Raw genomic sequence first — 15517 nt, forward strand, 5'->3', positions numbered from 1 at the left:
AAACAAAATCGAAAAGATTATCATTCTCTCTTCTATATAAACAGCTGAAGACGAGAGCAACCGAAGGCAGCCGACAAGAGCCGATCGAGGTACTACAAAAATCCGAACATGGGGGCTTGGGGAAACTTCTCGTTGTAGTTATATCAGTTGATCGTGGGGAGTCCACCAGGACGGATCCACTTAATTGTCCAGATCAGCGATGCTTCAGAAATGGGATCCAATGTAAGGATTCAACTTCACCTTTAGGGTTACTTATGATTTCTATGGACTAACTATTTTACTATTTCAATTTACCGACAACCAAATACCAAAGGACAACGGACGAACAGATTTTAAGTACCTTAAAAATTAAACCGGACATAAAAAAATCCGATTTTAGTAATAATCATCATTTAGGCAAGACATACTGTTGGCCGTTGGTCTATAGTAATTGTAATATTGTTTACTTATCAATTGATAATATTGAATATAATGGACACCCCAACCTATTACATATTTACATTTCTAATTCCCTTTAAAGTAGGCTATAAAATAGGCACTTATTATGCACGTATTACGCATACTTTTGCATAAGTGGTTTGCATCGAAGGATTTCTTTGCAAATCTTAGTATTCTTTGGTCTGAAGCCAGGAACCGACTTGGCGTTTTGTTTGTTTCTTTTTTTTACGTACCTAACCGGCCGGCAAACGAAACAATTAATAAAAAGCCAAACAAGTGGGGGTAAACATATAAGTATGTCGAAAGAAAAACAAAAAACAGAAAGATTATCGTTCTCATGCCGAAGGCAGCCAAACAACCGAAGTCAGCCGAGAAGAGCCGATCGAGCAGACTAAAAAATCAAAAATTTTGGGGTCTCGAGGAAAACTTCTCGCTGCAGTTCCATCAGTTGCTCGTGAAGACCCATCCAGTGCGGTTGGATGAGCTCCCCCAAAAGGAATACGAAAAAGAACAGTGAATGTGAACTAGTGAAAAAAGTGGCCAGCAGATAAGAAAGTGAAATACATAAGAGTGATCCAGGAAAGAGTGAGATAGAACCGGAAGTGGTCCGTTGAAGGACTGTCGTTATCGCCGCGCGGGTGCTTGAACTCTCGGCACGATGGGGCTCAAAGTGGCCTCCATTGGTGTCCTGCTGGTGATCCTGGCTGTATCCTATTGCCAGGCAGAGCTAACACCACCATATTTCAATTTGGCTACGGGAAGAAAGATCTATGCCACGGCTACTTGTGGCCAGGATACGGACGGACCGGAACTCTACTGTAAATTAGTGGGAGCCAACACGGAACACGATCACATCGACTACTCGGTTATCCAGGGACAGGTAATTATAATCAAGATCCAGCAACGCCCAAAAATCATTCCAGTATACACACAAAATCAGAAGATCTTTAATTTTACACTAAAAAAAAATGCATACAATCTCAAACAAAAGATAGGATTTTAATTTAATAAGAGATCCTTTTACCAGTGATTATCAATCAGAAAAAGTTACATAATTTTTGATAATTTGATTTTTTTAATTAAATATATTAAAAGTAGTATTAAAAATTTAAAACATTAAATATCAAATTAAAACTTAAAATATTTTTTAATATCGCAAATATTTTTGTCATTTAATTACTATTTTTTCATGTGTGTACTGCATTTTGACTTCCCCACATGTGTTGAACATTCGTTTTGGACTCTAAAAATACTCTTGACTGGATTTGGATCTTTGCATGTAGTTTTTTCTAACATGTGTTCTTGGTTTTTTTTTGTAGGTCTGCGACTATTGTGATCCCAATTCTCCGGAGAAGAATCACCCGCCAGAGAACGCGATCGATGGCACCGAGGCCTGGTGGCAGAGTCCTCCGTTGTCCAGGGGCATGAAATTCAATGAAGTCAATTTGACCATCAATTTCGAACAGGTAAGCAGCGGAGAACACAAAACATACCAAACGAATTTTTCTGCCTGAGAAACGCATAGAAGGGAGGCCTCGTTGGATGCAACTCGTTTTCGGATCCGAGCGATGGGATCGTAAAATTTGAAAACAATTTTAATGGGTTTTCATTTTGTCGACGACGACAACACAGCAAAAACTGAACGAAAAAAATGTTGCTGAGCTCGGGATTTTGTTGTTGGCCTCTTCCCCTTTGGAGTTGTGGGTTATCAGCATGTCAGCTCGTACATACATATATAATAAAGAGATATGTACGAGCGTATATACACACACTCCTGCTGAATGGGAAGTCTCGGCTTACAAGCTGCTTAGAAACCGACACGGAGCATTGACTCTTTCGGTCTGTTCATTCTGAGTTTATTGTATTTTTTTTAAAGCGATAAAGCCGTATTCTTTTTCTAAAGGCATCAGCATGCGACATAAACGAATTGGGAGCAGCCTGCTAATCAGCACAAGTCGCAAGAAACTACTGCCTTATCATCTGTGTGTCTGAAAACGTTCTATAAAAAGTTGGGGGTCGACTCGCCTACGTTCTTATCTCACTTGCAACGGAAACGAAATAATCCACGAGGTTCAAAAGTTAATTTCGAGAACAATTGCGCTAAGATTTCAACAGCTCAGCATGATCTCATGAAAATTCCGTGGGGGTTTTAATTCTTCAGCTGCACTTTTCTTAATTCACAGAATGCAACTGAACATGAGATTCTGGATTATTTTTAGACTGCTTTATGAGGTTGGGAATCAAATCCAAAAATTCTAAGATTCACATTGAAAGAATTATGTTGAAAGAATTGTACATAAAGATTTTTGTTTATGCAAAAATTTCATGAACTTCCACATGGGTAAAACTCAAAAACAACAGAAAACCGAATTGTAAAAAAATCAGAGAAGCTAACGAATACATAACATGTGCGCTCTTTACAAAGATATGAACGCATTTCTGTATCTGTGTATCTCCATATCTTTGGGTTCGCTTTCAATTGAAGGCAAATTAAAAAGCAAACAGAAACCAAGAAAATATAAATAAACGAACAAACACTGGCCGGTCTACTGCAGAACATTTGGAGTTAATTCCCCCACAGTGATCTCATGTTGTCGTCTCGCATTTTGCCTCAGTGATTGTGTAGTTTGTATGTACATAAGTAGTGTGTACACTTGACTAATAAATTTTAATGAATTTGCTTGTACGAAATGAATTTCGTGGCTAGACCTATTCGAATTATGTAGGGAAAAAAGAAAAAACTAAGCGATTTATACTTACAGCAAAGATAAATCATAAAAACAGTTTAAGACTTGCTTTTTGTAAACTTTTACAGATAATTAAATTGTATAGTATTGGTTTACTTTTATTGAATATTTAATATTTTAATTATTATTACTTTTAACAAATGGAGTCAATTGAAAAAATTAAATTTGATATTCTGTTTTAAGGAATTCCATGTGGCCTACTTGTTCATTCGCATGGGCAATTCTCCTCGTCCGGGTCTCTGGACTTTGGAGAAGTCCACGGATTATGGCAAGACCTGGACCCCTTGGCAGCACTTCTCCGACACTCCCGCCGATTGTGAGACCTACTTCGGCAAGGACACCTACAAGCCAATCACCCGCGATGACGACGTTATCTGTACCACCGAATACTCAAAGATTGTGCCGCTGGAAAACGGCGAGATTCCCGTGATGCTGCTGAACGAGCGTCCCAGCTCGACCAACTACTTCAACTCAACGGTGCTGCAGGAATGGACTCGAGCCACCAACGTCCGAATCCGACTGTTGCGCACGAAGAATCTCTTGGGACATCTAATGTCCGTTGCTCGACAGGATCCTACGGTGACGCGTCGTTACTTCTACTCGATCAAGGACATCTCGATCGGTGGAAGGTGCATGTGCAACGGACACGCCGACACCTGTGACGTCAAGGACCCAAAGAGTCCTGTGCGCATCCTTGCCTGTCGTTGCCAACATCACACCTGTGGCATCCAGTGTAACGAATGCTGTCCAGGATTCGAGCAGAAGAAGTGGAGGCAGAATACGAATGCCAGACCTTTCAACTGCGAACGTAAGTAAATCAAAAGATCATAAGTTCCCTTGAGCGGACAACGCTCTTCCTTGAGCGGACACCTCCTTAAAAATTTCTGTGACCAACTTTTAATTATTTTATTTATTTTTAATATTCAGCCTGCAACTGTCATGGTCACAGCAACGAGTGCAAATACGACGAGGAGGTCAACCGCAAAGGACTCTCCCTGGACATTCACGGACATTATGATGGCGGTGGCGTTTGCCAGAACTGTCAGCACAACACAGTGGGAATAAACTGCAACAAGTGCAAGCCCAAGTACTATCGACCCAAGGGAAAGTACTGGAATGAGACCGACGTCTGCAGTCGTAAGTCTTTGTTTGAGTAAATATTTATTGGATTTTAAATGCAACTTTTTTTGTTATAATCCCACCTGTGCAGCGTGCCAGTGTGACAACTTCTTCTCTACCGGACACTGTGAGGAGGAGACCGGAAACTGTGAGTGCCGTGCCGCCTTCCAGCCGCCCAGCTGCGATTCCTGTGCCTACGGATACTACGGATATCCCAACTGCCGCGAGTGCGAGTGCAATCTGAACGGAACCAATGGATACCACTGCGAGGCGGAGAGCGGTCAGCAGTGTCCGTGCAAGATCAACTTCGCGGGCGCCTACTGTAAGCAGTGCGCCGAGGGATACTACGGATTCCCGGAGTGCAAGGCCTGCGAGTGCAACAAGATCGGGTCGATCACCAATGACTGCAACGTGACCACCGGAGAGTGCAAGTGCCTCACGAATTTCGGGGGCGACAACTGCGAGCGCTGCAAGCACGGATACTTCAACTACCCCACCTGCTCATGTAAGATATAAAGAGTATTTTTTATTTAAATATTATTAATTTTAATGCTTATCTCTTCTTATCAAAGACTGTGATTGCGACAACCAGGGCACCGAGTCGGAAATCTGCAATAAGCAGTCAGGTCAGTGCATTTGCCGCGAGGGATTCGGAGGACCGAGGTGCGATCAGTGTTTGCCAGGATATTACAACTATCCGGACTGCAAACCCTGCAACTGCTCCACCACAGGCAGCTCGGCGATCACCTGCGACAACACCGGAAAGTGCAACTGCCTCAACAACTTTGCCGGCAAACAGTGTACCCTCTGCACAGCTGGATACTACAGCTATCCGGACTGTTTACGTAAGTAAAACAAAAATATCATTCGGTTTTAAAGAATAAAATAACAAACAAAAACTCGACAACAGGAGTTTTCTAATTATTAATTTCTATTTCTATTTATTTCCTATTATTACTTCCCTATTAAATTATTAATTAAATCTATTTACCAGCCTGTCACTGCGATTCGCACGGATCTCAGGGAGTGTCCTGCAACTCGGACGGACAGTGTCTGTGTCAGCCGAACTTCGATGGCCGTCAGTGCGATTCGTGCAAGGAGGGCTTCTACAACTTCCCCAGCTGCGAGGACTGCAACTGTGATCCGGCGGGAGTGATCGACAAGTTCGCGGGATGCGGATCGGTGCCCGTGGGCGAGCTGTGCAAGTGCAAGGAGCGAGTCACCGGCAGGATATGCAATGAGTGCAAACCGCTGTACTGGAACCTGAACATCAGCCATCCGGAGGGTTGCGAGATCTGCGACTGTTGGACGGATGGTACGATATCCGCCCTGGACACCTGTACCTCGAAGTCCGGTCAGTGTCCTTGCAAGCCGCATACGCAGGGAAGGCGCTGCCAGGAGTGTCGCGATGGAACCTTTGATCTGGACAGTGCCTCGTTGTTTGGCTGCAAGGACTGCAGTTGCGATGTGGGTGGATCGTGGCAGAGTGTTTGCGACAAGGTCAGCGGCCAGTGCAAGTGCCATCCGAGGATCACGGGCTTGGCCTGCACTCAACCCCTGACCACCCACTTCTTCCCGACGCTTCATCAGTTCCAGTACGAGTACGAGGATGGAAAACTCCCTTCGGGCACTCAAGTGCGCTACGATTACGATGAGGCGGTGTTCCCTGATTTCAGCAGCAAGGGTTATGTGGTCTTCAATGCCATTCAGAACGAGGTGCGTAACGAAATATACATGTTCAAGTCTTCTCTCTACCGGATCGTGTTGCGCTACGTGAATCCGAATGCGGAGAATATCACAGCCACTATTTCAATTACCTCTGATAATCCCCTAGAGGTGGACCAACAGTAAGTTCTTTCAAAATTATGTTATTAAGGGTAAAGCTAATTACTTTTTTTTTTGCAGTGTAAAGGTACTACTGCAACCCACTTTGGAGCCCAAGTTCGTGACCGTTGCCGGTCCCTTGGGCGTAAAGCCCTCGGCCATTGTCTTGGATCCGGGTCGTTATGTTTTCACCACCAAGGCCAACAAGAATGTGATGCTCGACTACTTCGTTCTTCTGCCTGCCGCCTATTACGAAGCTGGCATCCTCACCCGTCACATCTCGAACCCCTGTGAACTGGGCAACATGGAGCTATGCCGCCACTACAAGTACGCCTCCGTGGATGTTTTCGAGCCAGCCACAACTCCATTTGTCATTGGAGGAAACTCAAAGCCCACCAATCCCGTGGAGGTGTACAGTGATCCGGAACACCTGGAGATTGTGAGCCATGTGGGAGAGATTCCAGTGCTGAGCAAATCACAGAACGAACTGAACTACATCGTGGGTGTGCCGCGCAGTGGGCGATACATCTTCGTGATTGACTATATCAGCGATAGGAACTATCCCAACAGTTACTACATCAACCTGAAGCTGAAGGACAATCCCGATTCGGAGACAACCGTGCTGCTGTATCCGTGCTTGTACTCCACCGTTTGCCGCACTTCGGTGAATGACGATGGTCAGGAGAAGGCATTCTATATAAGCAAAGAGGAAACACAGACAGTTACAATCTACGTAAGCTATACCTTTTATTGATAAGTCTTGGAATATAGTAATAAATACTACATATTCTTCAGGGCGACATTGATGATGATAGTCGAGTGCCCATCATATCGGTAACCGCTATCCCCGTCGAGCAGTGGTCCATTGACTACATCAACCCAAGTTCGGTCTGTGTGATCCACGATCAAGAGTGTGCCACCTCCAAATTCCGATCCGTTCCCGATTCCAAGAAGATTGAGTTCGAAACTGATCACGAGGATCGTATTGCCACCAACAAACCTCCTTATGCCCTGTTTGATGATCGGGTTAAGTTGGTGCACTTGGGCAGTCCCAACGAAACCACCATTGTGATTGAGTGAGTTTTCTACTTCTACATCAGAATTTCTTATATATAATCTGTATTTTTTGTAGATCGAAGGTGGAAGCTACTAAGCCCAATCTCTTTGTGATTCTGGTGAAATACTACCAACCGAACCATCCGAAATACCAAGTGTACTACACATTGACGGCTGGAAAGAATCAATATGATGGCAAGTTCGACATTCAGCATTGCCCCTCGAGTTCCGGATGCCGTGGAGTGATTCGTCCCGGCGGAGACGGTTCGTTTGAGATTGAAGACGAGTTTAAGTTTATCATTACGGTGAGATATTATAGAGGAACCACAAAACTCAAAACTATAATACTCACTAATCTTTCAGACCGATCAAACCAAGAGCGTTTGGCTAGACTATTTGGTAGTGGTGCCCTACGAACAATACAATGATGATCTCCTGGTGGAAGAGACCTTCGATCAGACCAAGGAGTTCATCCAGAACTGCGGTCAGGATCACTTCCACATCACTCACAATGCCAGCGACTTCTGCAAGAAGTCCGTTTTCTCCCTGACCGCGGACTACAACAGTGGAGCACTGCCGTGCCAGTGCGACTACGCCGGATCCACGAGCTTCGAGTGCCATCCGTTTGGAGGTCAGTGCCAGTGCAAGCCGAATGTGATCGAGCGGACGTGCGGAGCCTGTCGAAGCAGGTACTACGGATTCCCCGAGTGCAAGCCTTGCGAGTGTCCCAGCAGCGCCATGTGCGAGCCTTCCACCGGAGAGTGCATGTGTCCGCCGAATGTCATCGGGGATTTGTGCGAGAAGTGCGCTCCCAATACTTACGGGTTCCATCAGGTAAGATACATTAATACTAATCTGCTTAAACGCCGAATACAACATAGAAAAACTCAGAAATTAAAAAAATTATAGTTGTATTAAATTATAGGTACATATAAAACTCAATCATTTTTTAATTAACTATATTTTATGTACCCTTCAGGTGATTGGCTGTGAGGAGTGCGGATGTAGCCCTCTGGGCATTGCCAACGGAAACACCCAGTGCGACCTGTTCAACGGAACCTGCGAGTGCCGTGACAATATTGAGGGAAGGGCCTGCGATGTATGTAGCCACGGCTACTTCAACTTCCCGGAGTGCGAACCGTGCGGTTGCCACAAGCCCGGAACCGAACTGGAGGTGTGCGACAAGATCGACGGCACCTGCTTCTGCAAGAAGAACGTAGTTGGAAGGGACTGTGACCAGTGTGTGGAGGGAACCTACAACCTGCAAGACTCGAATCCCGAGGGATGCACCACTTGCTTCTGCTTTGGAAAGACCTCGCGATGTGACAGTGCCTACTTGAGGGTCTACAATGTCAGTCTGTTGAAGCAAGTGTCCATTAGCACTCCGGAGTTCCGCGAGGAGAGCATTAAGTTTGAGATGTGGCCAGTGCCGGCGGAGGAGATTCTTTTAAATGAAACCACGCTGAGGGCCGACTTTACATTGCGGGAGGTCAGCGATGAAAGACCCGCTTACTTTGGCGTACTGGACTACCTGCTCAACCAGAATAGTCACATTTCTGCGTACGGCGGAGACTTGGCTTATACCCTACATTTCACCTCTGGCTTTGATGGCAAATACATTGCGGCGCCCGATGTCATATTGTTTAGCGAACACAGTGTCCTGGTGCACCAAAGCTATGAGCAGCCCAACAGGAATGAGCCCTTCACCAATCGCATCAATATCGTGGAAACCAACTTCCAAACGGTTTCCGGAAAACCAGTTTCCCGAGCTGATTTCATGATGGTTCTGCGGGATCTCAAGTCGATCTTCATCAGGGCCAACTACTGGGAACAGACACTAGTGACCCACTTGGCGGATGTCTACCTAACTCTAGCCGATGAGGATGCCGACGGCACGGGAGAGTACAAGTTCCTGGCCGTGGAACGTTGCTCCTGTCCACCCGGTTACGCAGGACACTCGTGCGAGGATTGTGCACCTGGCTACTACCGAGATCCCAGTGGTCCGTACGGAGGTTACTGCATTCCCTGCGATTGCAATGGCCATTCGGAGACTTGCGATTGTGCCACCGGAATTTGCACGAACTGTCTGCACGGAACTCAGGGTGATCACTGCGAGGAGTGCGTGTCTGGCTACTATGGAAATGCCACCAATGGATCACCGGGAGATTGCATGATCTGCGCCTGTCCCCTTCCCTTCGACTCGAACAACTTCGCCACCAGCTGCGAGATCTCCGAGAGCGGAAACGAGATCCACTGCGAGTGCAAGCCGGGATACACAGGACCTCGTTGCGAGTCCTGCGCCAACGGGTTCTACGGTCAGCCAGAGAATATGGGAGAGGTGTGCAAGCCATGCGAGTGCTCCGGAAACATCAATCCAGAGGATCAGGGATCTTGCGACACGAGAACCGGCGAATGTCTGCGCTGTTTGAACAACACCTTCGGAGCCGCTTGCAATCTGTGTGCTCCTGGATTCTACGGTGATGCCATCAAGCTGAAGAACTGCCAGAGCTGCGATTGCGATGACCTGGGAACCCAGGAGTGCGATCCCTACGTGGGTGTTTGCACCTGCCACGAGAACGTCATTGGCGAGCGTTGCGATCGCTGCAAGCCGGATCACTATGGATTCGAGTCGGGAGTTGGTTGCCGCGCCTGCGATTGTGGAGCGGCCTCCAATTCGACGCAATGCGACCCGCACACGGGTCACTGTGCCTGCAAGCCCGGAGTGACTGGACGTCAGTGCGATCGCTGTGCTGTGGACCACTGGAAGTACGAGAAGGAGGGGTGCACTCCGTGTAACTGCAACCAGGGATACTCGCGAGGATTCGGCTGCAATCCCAGCACGGGCCAGTGCGAGTGCCTGCCGGGAGTCATTGGAGATAGGTTGGTACTAGTTGGGTTCCTTAATTCTTTTATATTTTATATTTGATCGTATTCTTCATTCCAGATGCGACGCCTGTCCGAACCGCTGGGTATTGATCAAGGACGAGGGCTGCCAGGAGTGCAACAACTGTCACCACGCCCTGTTGGATGTCACCGATCGAATGCGCTACCAGATCGACAGTGTCCTTGCAGATTTCAACAGCGTAACCCTAGCCTTCTTCACCAGTCAGAAACTGAACTACTACGACCAGCTTGCCGACGAACTGGAGCCGAAGGTTAAGTTGCTGGATCCCAACAGTGTGGACCTCAATCCCTCCAAGAAGGCCAACAGTGAACTGGAGTCCGATGCCAAGTCGTACGCCAAGCAAGTGAACCAAACTCTGGCCAATGCCTTGGACATTCGCGAGCGATCGAGCACCACTTTGGGTAATATCACAGTCGCCTACGAAGAGGCTCTGAAGAGCGCTGACCAGGCCAAGGAAGCGATCTCCTCGGTCGAGGCTCTCTCCAAGAATCTCGAGGCGGCAGCAAGTACCAAGATTGATGCTGCCTTGGAGAAAGCCCAACACGTTCTGGAACAGATCAACAGCACGAGCATCGAACTCGCACCCAACGAACAAGTGCTGGATAAGGCACGGAAACTCTACGAGGAAGTGAACACACTTGTGCTGCCCATCAAGGAGCAAAACAAGAGCCTGAACGCTCTGAAGAACGATATTGGGGAGTTCAGCGATAAGCTGGAGGATCTATTCATCTGGAGCGAGGAGTCGCAAACCAAGTCGGCCGATGTGGAGCGCAGGAATGTGGATAATCAAAAGACCTTTGACAATTCCAAATTCGACACCGTATCCGAGCAAAAGCAACAGGCCGAGAAGAACATCAATGATGCACAGCTCTACCTGATCAATGGAGATCTAACCCTCAACCAAATCACCGACAAGTTGGACAGCTTGAAGGATGCCCTCTCTGAACTGACTTCCGTGAACAAGAATGTGGACGAAGAGCTGCCGCTGCGGGAGGAGCAGCACAATGAAGCGGAGGCTCTGACCGACCAGGCGGAGCAGAAGGCTGCCGAGTTGGCGGCCAAGGCGCAGTTGCTGGCCGAGCAGTACTCTGATATGACCGCCAGTGCTGAACCGGCCATCAAGGCAGCCACTGCGTACTCGGGCATCGTCGAAGCCGTGGATGCCGCCCAGAAATTCAGCCAGGATGCGATTGGAGCAGCCGGAAGTGCCACTCAAATTACCGATGGCATCGAGGAGAAAGCCCGTCTAGCAGACAATGAATCCGCGGAACTTCTCCAGAAAGCCCGGCAGTCGCTTCAAAAAGTCCAAGATGACCTCGAGCCACGCTTGAACGGATCAGCCGGCAAAGTGCAAAAGATCTCCTCCGTTAACAATGCCACCGAGCATCAGCTGAAGGATATTAACATTCTGATCAGCCAACTGCCAGCGGAATCGCAGCGGGACATTTGGAAGAACTCGAACACGAATGCCAGTGATGCACTGGAGATCCTGAAGAACGTACTCGAGATTCTCGAACCAGTGAGTGCGCAAACGCCAAAGGAACTCGAGAAGGCGCAGGCCATTAACAGGGACCTGGATCTGACCAACAAGGACATCTCGCAGGCCAATAACCAGCTGGACAATGTGGAAGGATCCGTTTCGAAGCTGAACGAACTGGCCGAGGATATCGAGGATCAGCAGCAGCACGTGGGCGAGGAGACTTTGAAACTGGGCCAGTCGATCGAGAACCTGAAGAGCCTCGTGGAGTCCACGCGCCAGTTGGCCAACAGCATTAAGGTGGGCGTCAAGTTCCGGCCGAGCACCATCCTTGAGCTGAAGACCCCAGAGAAGACCAACCTGCTGACCACGCGCACCAACTTCTCGACGTACTTCCGCACCAACGAGCCATCCGGATTCCTTATGTACCTGGGCAATGACAACAAGACCGCGCAAAAGAACAACGACTTTGTGGCCGTGGAGATTGTGAACGGCTATCCGATTCTCACCATCGATTTGGGCAATGGTCCCGAGCGCATCACCAGCGACAAGTACGTGGCCGATGGGCAGTGGTATCAGGCGGCGGTGGAACGTGTTGGACCGAATGCCAAGCTCATAGTAAGGGAGCAACTGCCCAACGGTGAGGTGGTGGAGCACAGCAAGTCGGCTCATCTGGAGGGTACGCAGAACATCCTGCATGTGAACAAGAACAGTCGCCTGTTTGTGGGCGGCTATCCCAGCATATCGGACTTCAATGCTCCCCCAGACCTCACGACCAACTCCTTCACCGGCGACATTGAGGACCTAAAGATCGGCGACGAGAGCGTGGGTCTGTGGAACTTTGTCTACGGGGATGACAACACGGAAGGCGCCCATGAGCGAGATGTGCTGCTAGAGAAGAAGAAACCGGTCACGGGTCTGCGGTTCAAGGGCAATGGCTTTGTCCTTCTGAACGCCACCTCAAACTTCAAGACGCGCTCCAGCATTCAGTTCAGCTTCAAGGCGGACAAGGATACCTCCAATGGCTTGCTCTTCTTCTACGGAAGGGATAAACACTACATGAGCATCGAGATGATCGACGGGGCCATCTTCTTCAACATCAGCTTGGGACCGGGTGGAGGCGTTATTGCCGGCAGCCAGGATCGCTACAACGACAACCAGTGGCACAAGGTTCAGGCGGTGAGGGAGAACCGGGATGGATTACTCAAGGTGGACGATGTGGTGATATCCCAATCGAATGCTCCATTGGAAGCTGACTTGGAGCTGCCTAAGCTAAGGAGATTGTACTTCGGTGGCCATCCGAGACGTCCGAACAGCACGATTAGTTTGCAACCCAACTTTGATGGCTGCATCGACAATGTGGTGATCAATGGCGGAGTTGTTGATCTCACGGAGTACGCAACCAGTGGAGGAGTGGAGGAGGGTTGCCCTGCCAAGTTCTCCACCGTTGTCTCGTATGCTCCGCATGAGTATGGTTTCCTAAGAATCAACAACGTTTCCTCCGACAACAACCTGCATGTGGTGCTGCGCTTCAAGACCAGTCAACCAAACGGCGTGCTCTTCTACGCGGCCAATCATGACCAGAGTGCCAACATCGGACTCAGCCTGGACGAAGGCCTGCTCAAGCTAAACAGCATGGGTAGCCAGTTGGTGATCGAGGATCGTCTCCTGAACGATGGCGAGGATCATGTTGTCACTGTGCAGCACACCCAGGGTGAACTGCGTCTCTCCGTCGACGATGTGGATAACAAGAGGTGGGTTTGAAGAAGGTTTTTCTAGGATTAGGAATCTTAAAATCAAAATAATTTTATTCTTGCTAATCTTTGTTTTTCGTCTACCCAAAGACTTGGCTCTCCGCAACCGTTGATTCTGGAGGGTGGCGATATTTTCTTCGCCGGGTTACCGGATAACTATCGAACGCCCAGGAATGCATTGGCCAGTTTGGCCTACTTCGTTGGTTGCATCCGTGATGTAACCGTCAACGAGGAGATCATCAACTTTGCCAACAGTGCTGAGAAGAAGAACGGCAACATCAACAGCTGTCCTCCTCATGTTCTAGGTAAGTGTTAAATCTTAGATCTGAAGAAGACTCCAATCATTACAAGAATTAAATTAAACTCACCAAACTCCTTTCTTTGCTTTTAGCCTACGAGCCCAGTCTGGTGCCCAGCTACTATCCGAGCGGAGCCAATGAGGTGGACACTCCGTGGAACCCGGAGCCACTTCCCCCGCTGAAGCCCGATATTGAAGCCACATTACCACCCACACCACCAACAACCACAACGACAACGACTACCACAACAACCACTACAACAACGACCACAACAACAACAACCACTCCGCCGCCAACAACGCAGTCGCCGAGTAACATCGATGAAGAGAAGGATCAGGAGCTCAGGGCGCCACCGAAGACCTTGACCACCCGGCCGCCGGCCAAGTTGAATCTGCCCAGCGACGAGCGCTGCAAGTTACCAGAGAAACCGAACTTCGATGTGGACTTCGCAGAGGCGGGCTACCGATTCTACGGACTGCGGGAGCAGCGTTTGCAGATCAACTCGCTGCCAGTGAAGTTGCGTCGCCACCACGACATGGGCATCTCGTTCCGCACGGAGCGACCGAACGGCCTGCTCATCTTCGCCGGAAGCAAGCAACGCGATGACTTTATAGCCGTCTACCTGCTGGACGGTCGTGTGACGTACGAGCTGCGGGTGGGAGCTCTCCTACGGGCAAAGATCACCAGCGAGGCGGAGCTTAACGATGGCTCCTGGCACACCGTAGAGGTGGTGCGAACCAGCCGGAAGGTCAGTCTGCTGATCGACAAGCTGGAGCAGCCGGGTTCCGTGGAGTTGAGTGCGGAGCGCAGTGCTCCAGTGCTGGCCGTCGAGATGCCCATCTATCTTGGTGGCGTTAACAAGTTCCTGGAGTCGGAGGTCAGGAACCTTACCGGCTTCATCACGGAGGTGCCGTTCTTCAACGGCTGCCTCAAGAACATCAAGTTCGATGGCGTCGATCTGGAGACGCCGCCGGAGGAGTTCGGGGTGGTTCCGTGCTCCGAGCAGGTGGAGCGTGGCCTGTTCTTCAACAACCAGAAGGCGTACGTGAAGATCTTCGATCACTTCGATGTCGGATCTGAGATGAAGATCAGCTTCGATTTCCGGCCGAGGGATCCCAACGGTCTGCTCTTCTCGGTGCATGGCAAGAACTCTTATTCCATCCTGGAGCTGGTGGACAACACCCTGTTCTTCACCGTCAAGACCGATCCGAAGAACATCGTGACCACCAACTATAAGCTGCCCAACAACGAGAGCTTCTGCGATGGAAAGACCCGCAACGTGCAGGCCATTAAGTCCAAGTTTGTGATTAACATCGCCGTGGACTTCATTAGCTCGAATCCTGGCGTGGGTGGCGAGGGATCCGTTACGACCAGGACGAACCGTCCGTTGTTCCTGGGTGGCCACTTGGCCTTTGCGAAGGCACCGGGTATCAAGACCAAGAAATCCTTCAAGGGCTGCATCAGCAAGGTGGAGGTGAACCAAAAGTTAATCAACATTACGCCCAACATGGTGATCGGCGATATCTGGCAAGGTTACTGCCCCCTCAACTAGTGATGAAATCCGGAATGACTCAAGGACCTACGATTTAAATGTACCAGTCTACGAAAAGATGCAAGGAAAAATCTAAAGTTGCCGACAAATGCATTCCACTGGACAACGAACGAACAAATCTTAAACGAACAAAATCGACAGGCCCAGAAAGTCTGGGGATTCAACGATAATGAACCCTGAGCAAAATTGCCTGTCGTATACTTTCTAGTTCTATAAGCCAAACAGTGTGCCAATATATTTGCTTTACTCTTTTTTAAACTCAATCTTTGCTTTTAAACTTTGTCGAATTAATAAATAATAAATCCCTTTAATCAAAGTAAAATTTGTGTTTTTCCTTTACCGCTAA

The 15517-nt window shown here is 48.6% G+C and overlaps 1 protein-coding gene across 1 annotated transcript; it reads left to right on the plus strand.

Annotated features, from left to right (window-relative positions):
- The first annotated feature begins 886 nt into the window (after positions 1-886).
- On the plus strand, positions 887-15493 carry LOC108093084 (laminin subunit alpha). The gene is made up of 15 exons (XM_017193011.1): positions 887-1318; positions 1758-1904; positions 3369-3993; positions 4113-4322; positions 4396-4809; positions 4877-5149; positions 5299-6151; positions 6210-6861; positions 6924-7204; positions 7261-7489; positions 7548-8018; positions 8164-10064; positions 10129-13320; positions 13411-13625; positions 13712-15493. Exons 1-15 carry the CDS (start codon positions 1097-1099, stop codon positions 15169-15171), a joined length of 11145 nt encoding a protein of 3714 aa, XP_017048500.1. The 5' UTR covers positions 887-1096; the 3' UTR covers positions 15172-15493.
- The last annotated feature ends 24 nt before the right edge of the window (positions 15494-15517 follow it).

This window comes from Drosophila ficusphila, unplaced genomic scaffold (genome assembly GCF_018152265.1).
Source record: "Drosophila ficusphila isolate 14025-0441.05 unplaced genomic scaffold, ASM1815226v1 contig_106, whole genome shotgun sequence".
In the NCBI taxonomy this organism is placed as follows: domain Eukaryota; kingdom Metazoa; phylum Arthropoda; class Insecta; order Diptera; family Drosophilidae; genus Drosophila; species Drosophila ficusphila.

What these genes read in the sequence shown, in the direction of transcription:
- LOC108093084 (XM_017193011.1), top strand. Translation starts at nt 1,097, where the DNA reads ATGGGGCTCAAAGTGGCCTCCATTGGTGTCCTGCTGGTGATCCTGGCT. An exon ending in TGACCATCAATTTCGAACAG is followed by an intron (nt 1,905 to 3,368) that starts GTAAGCAGCGGA and finishes TTCTGTTTTAAG; the next exon opens with GAATTCCATGTGGCCTACTT. An exon ending in CAGCTATCCGGACTGTTTAC is followed by an intron (nt 5,150 to 5,298) that starts GTAAGTAAAACA and finishes TCTATTTACCAG; the next exon opens with CCTGTCACTGCGATTCGCAC.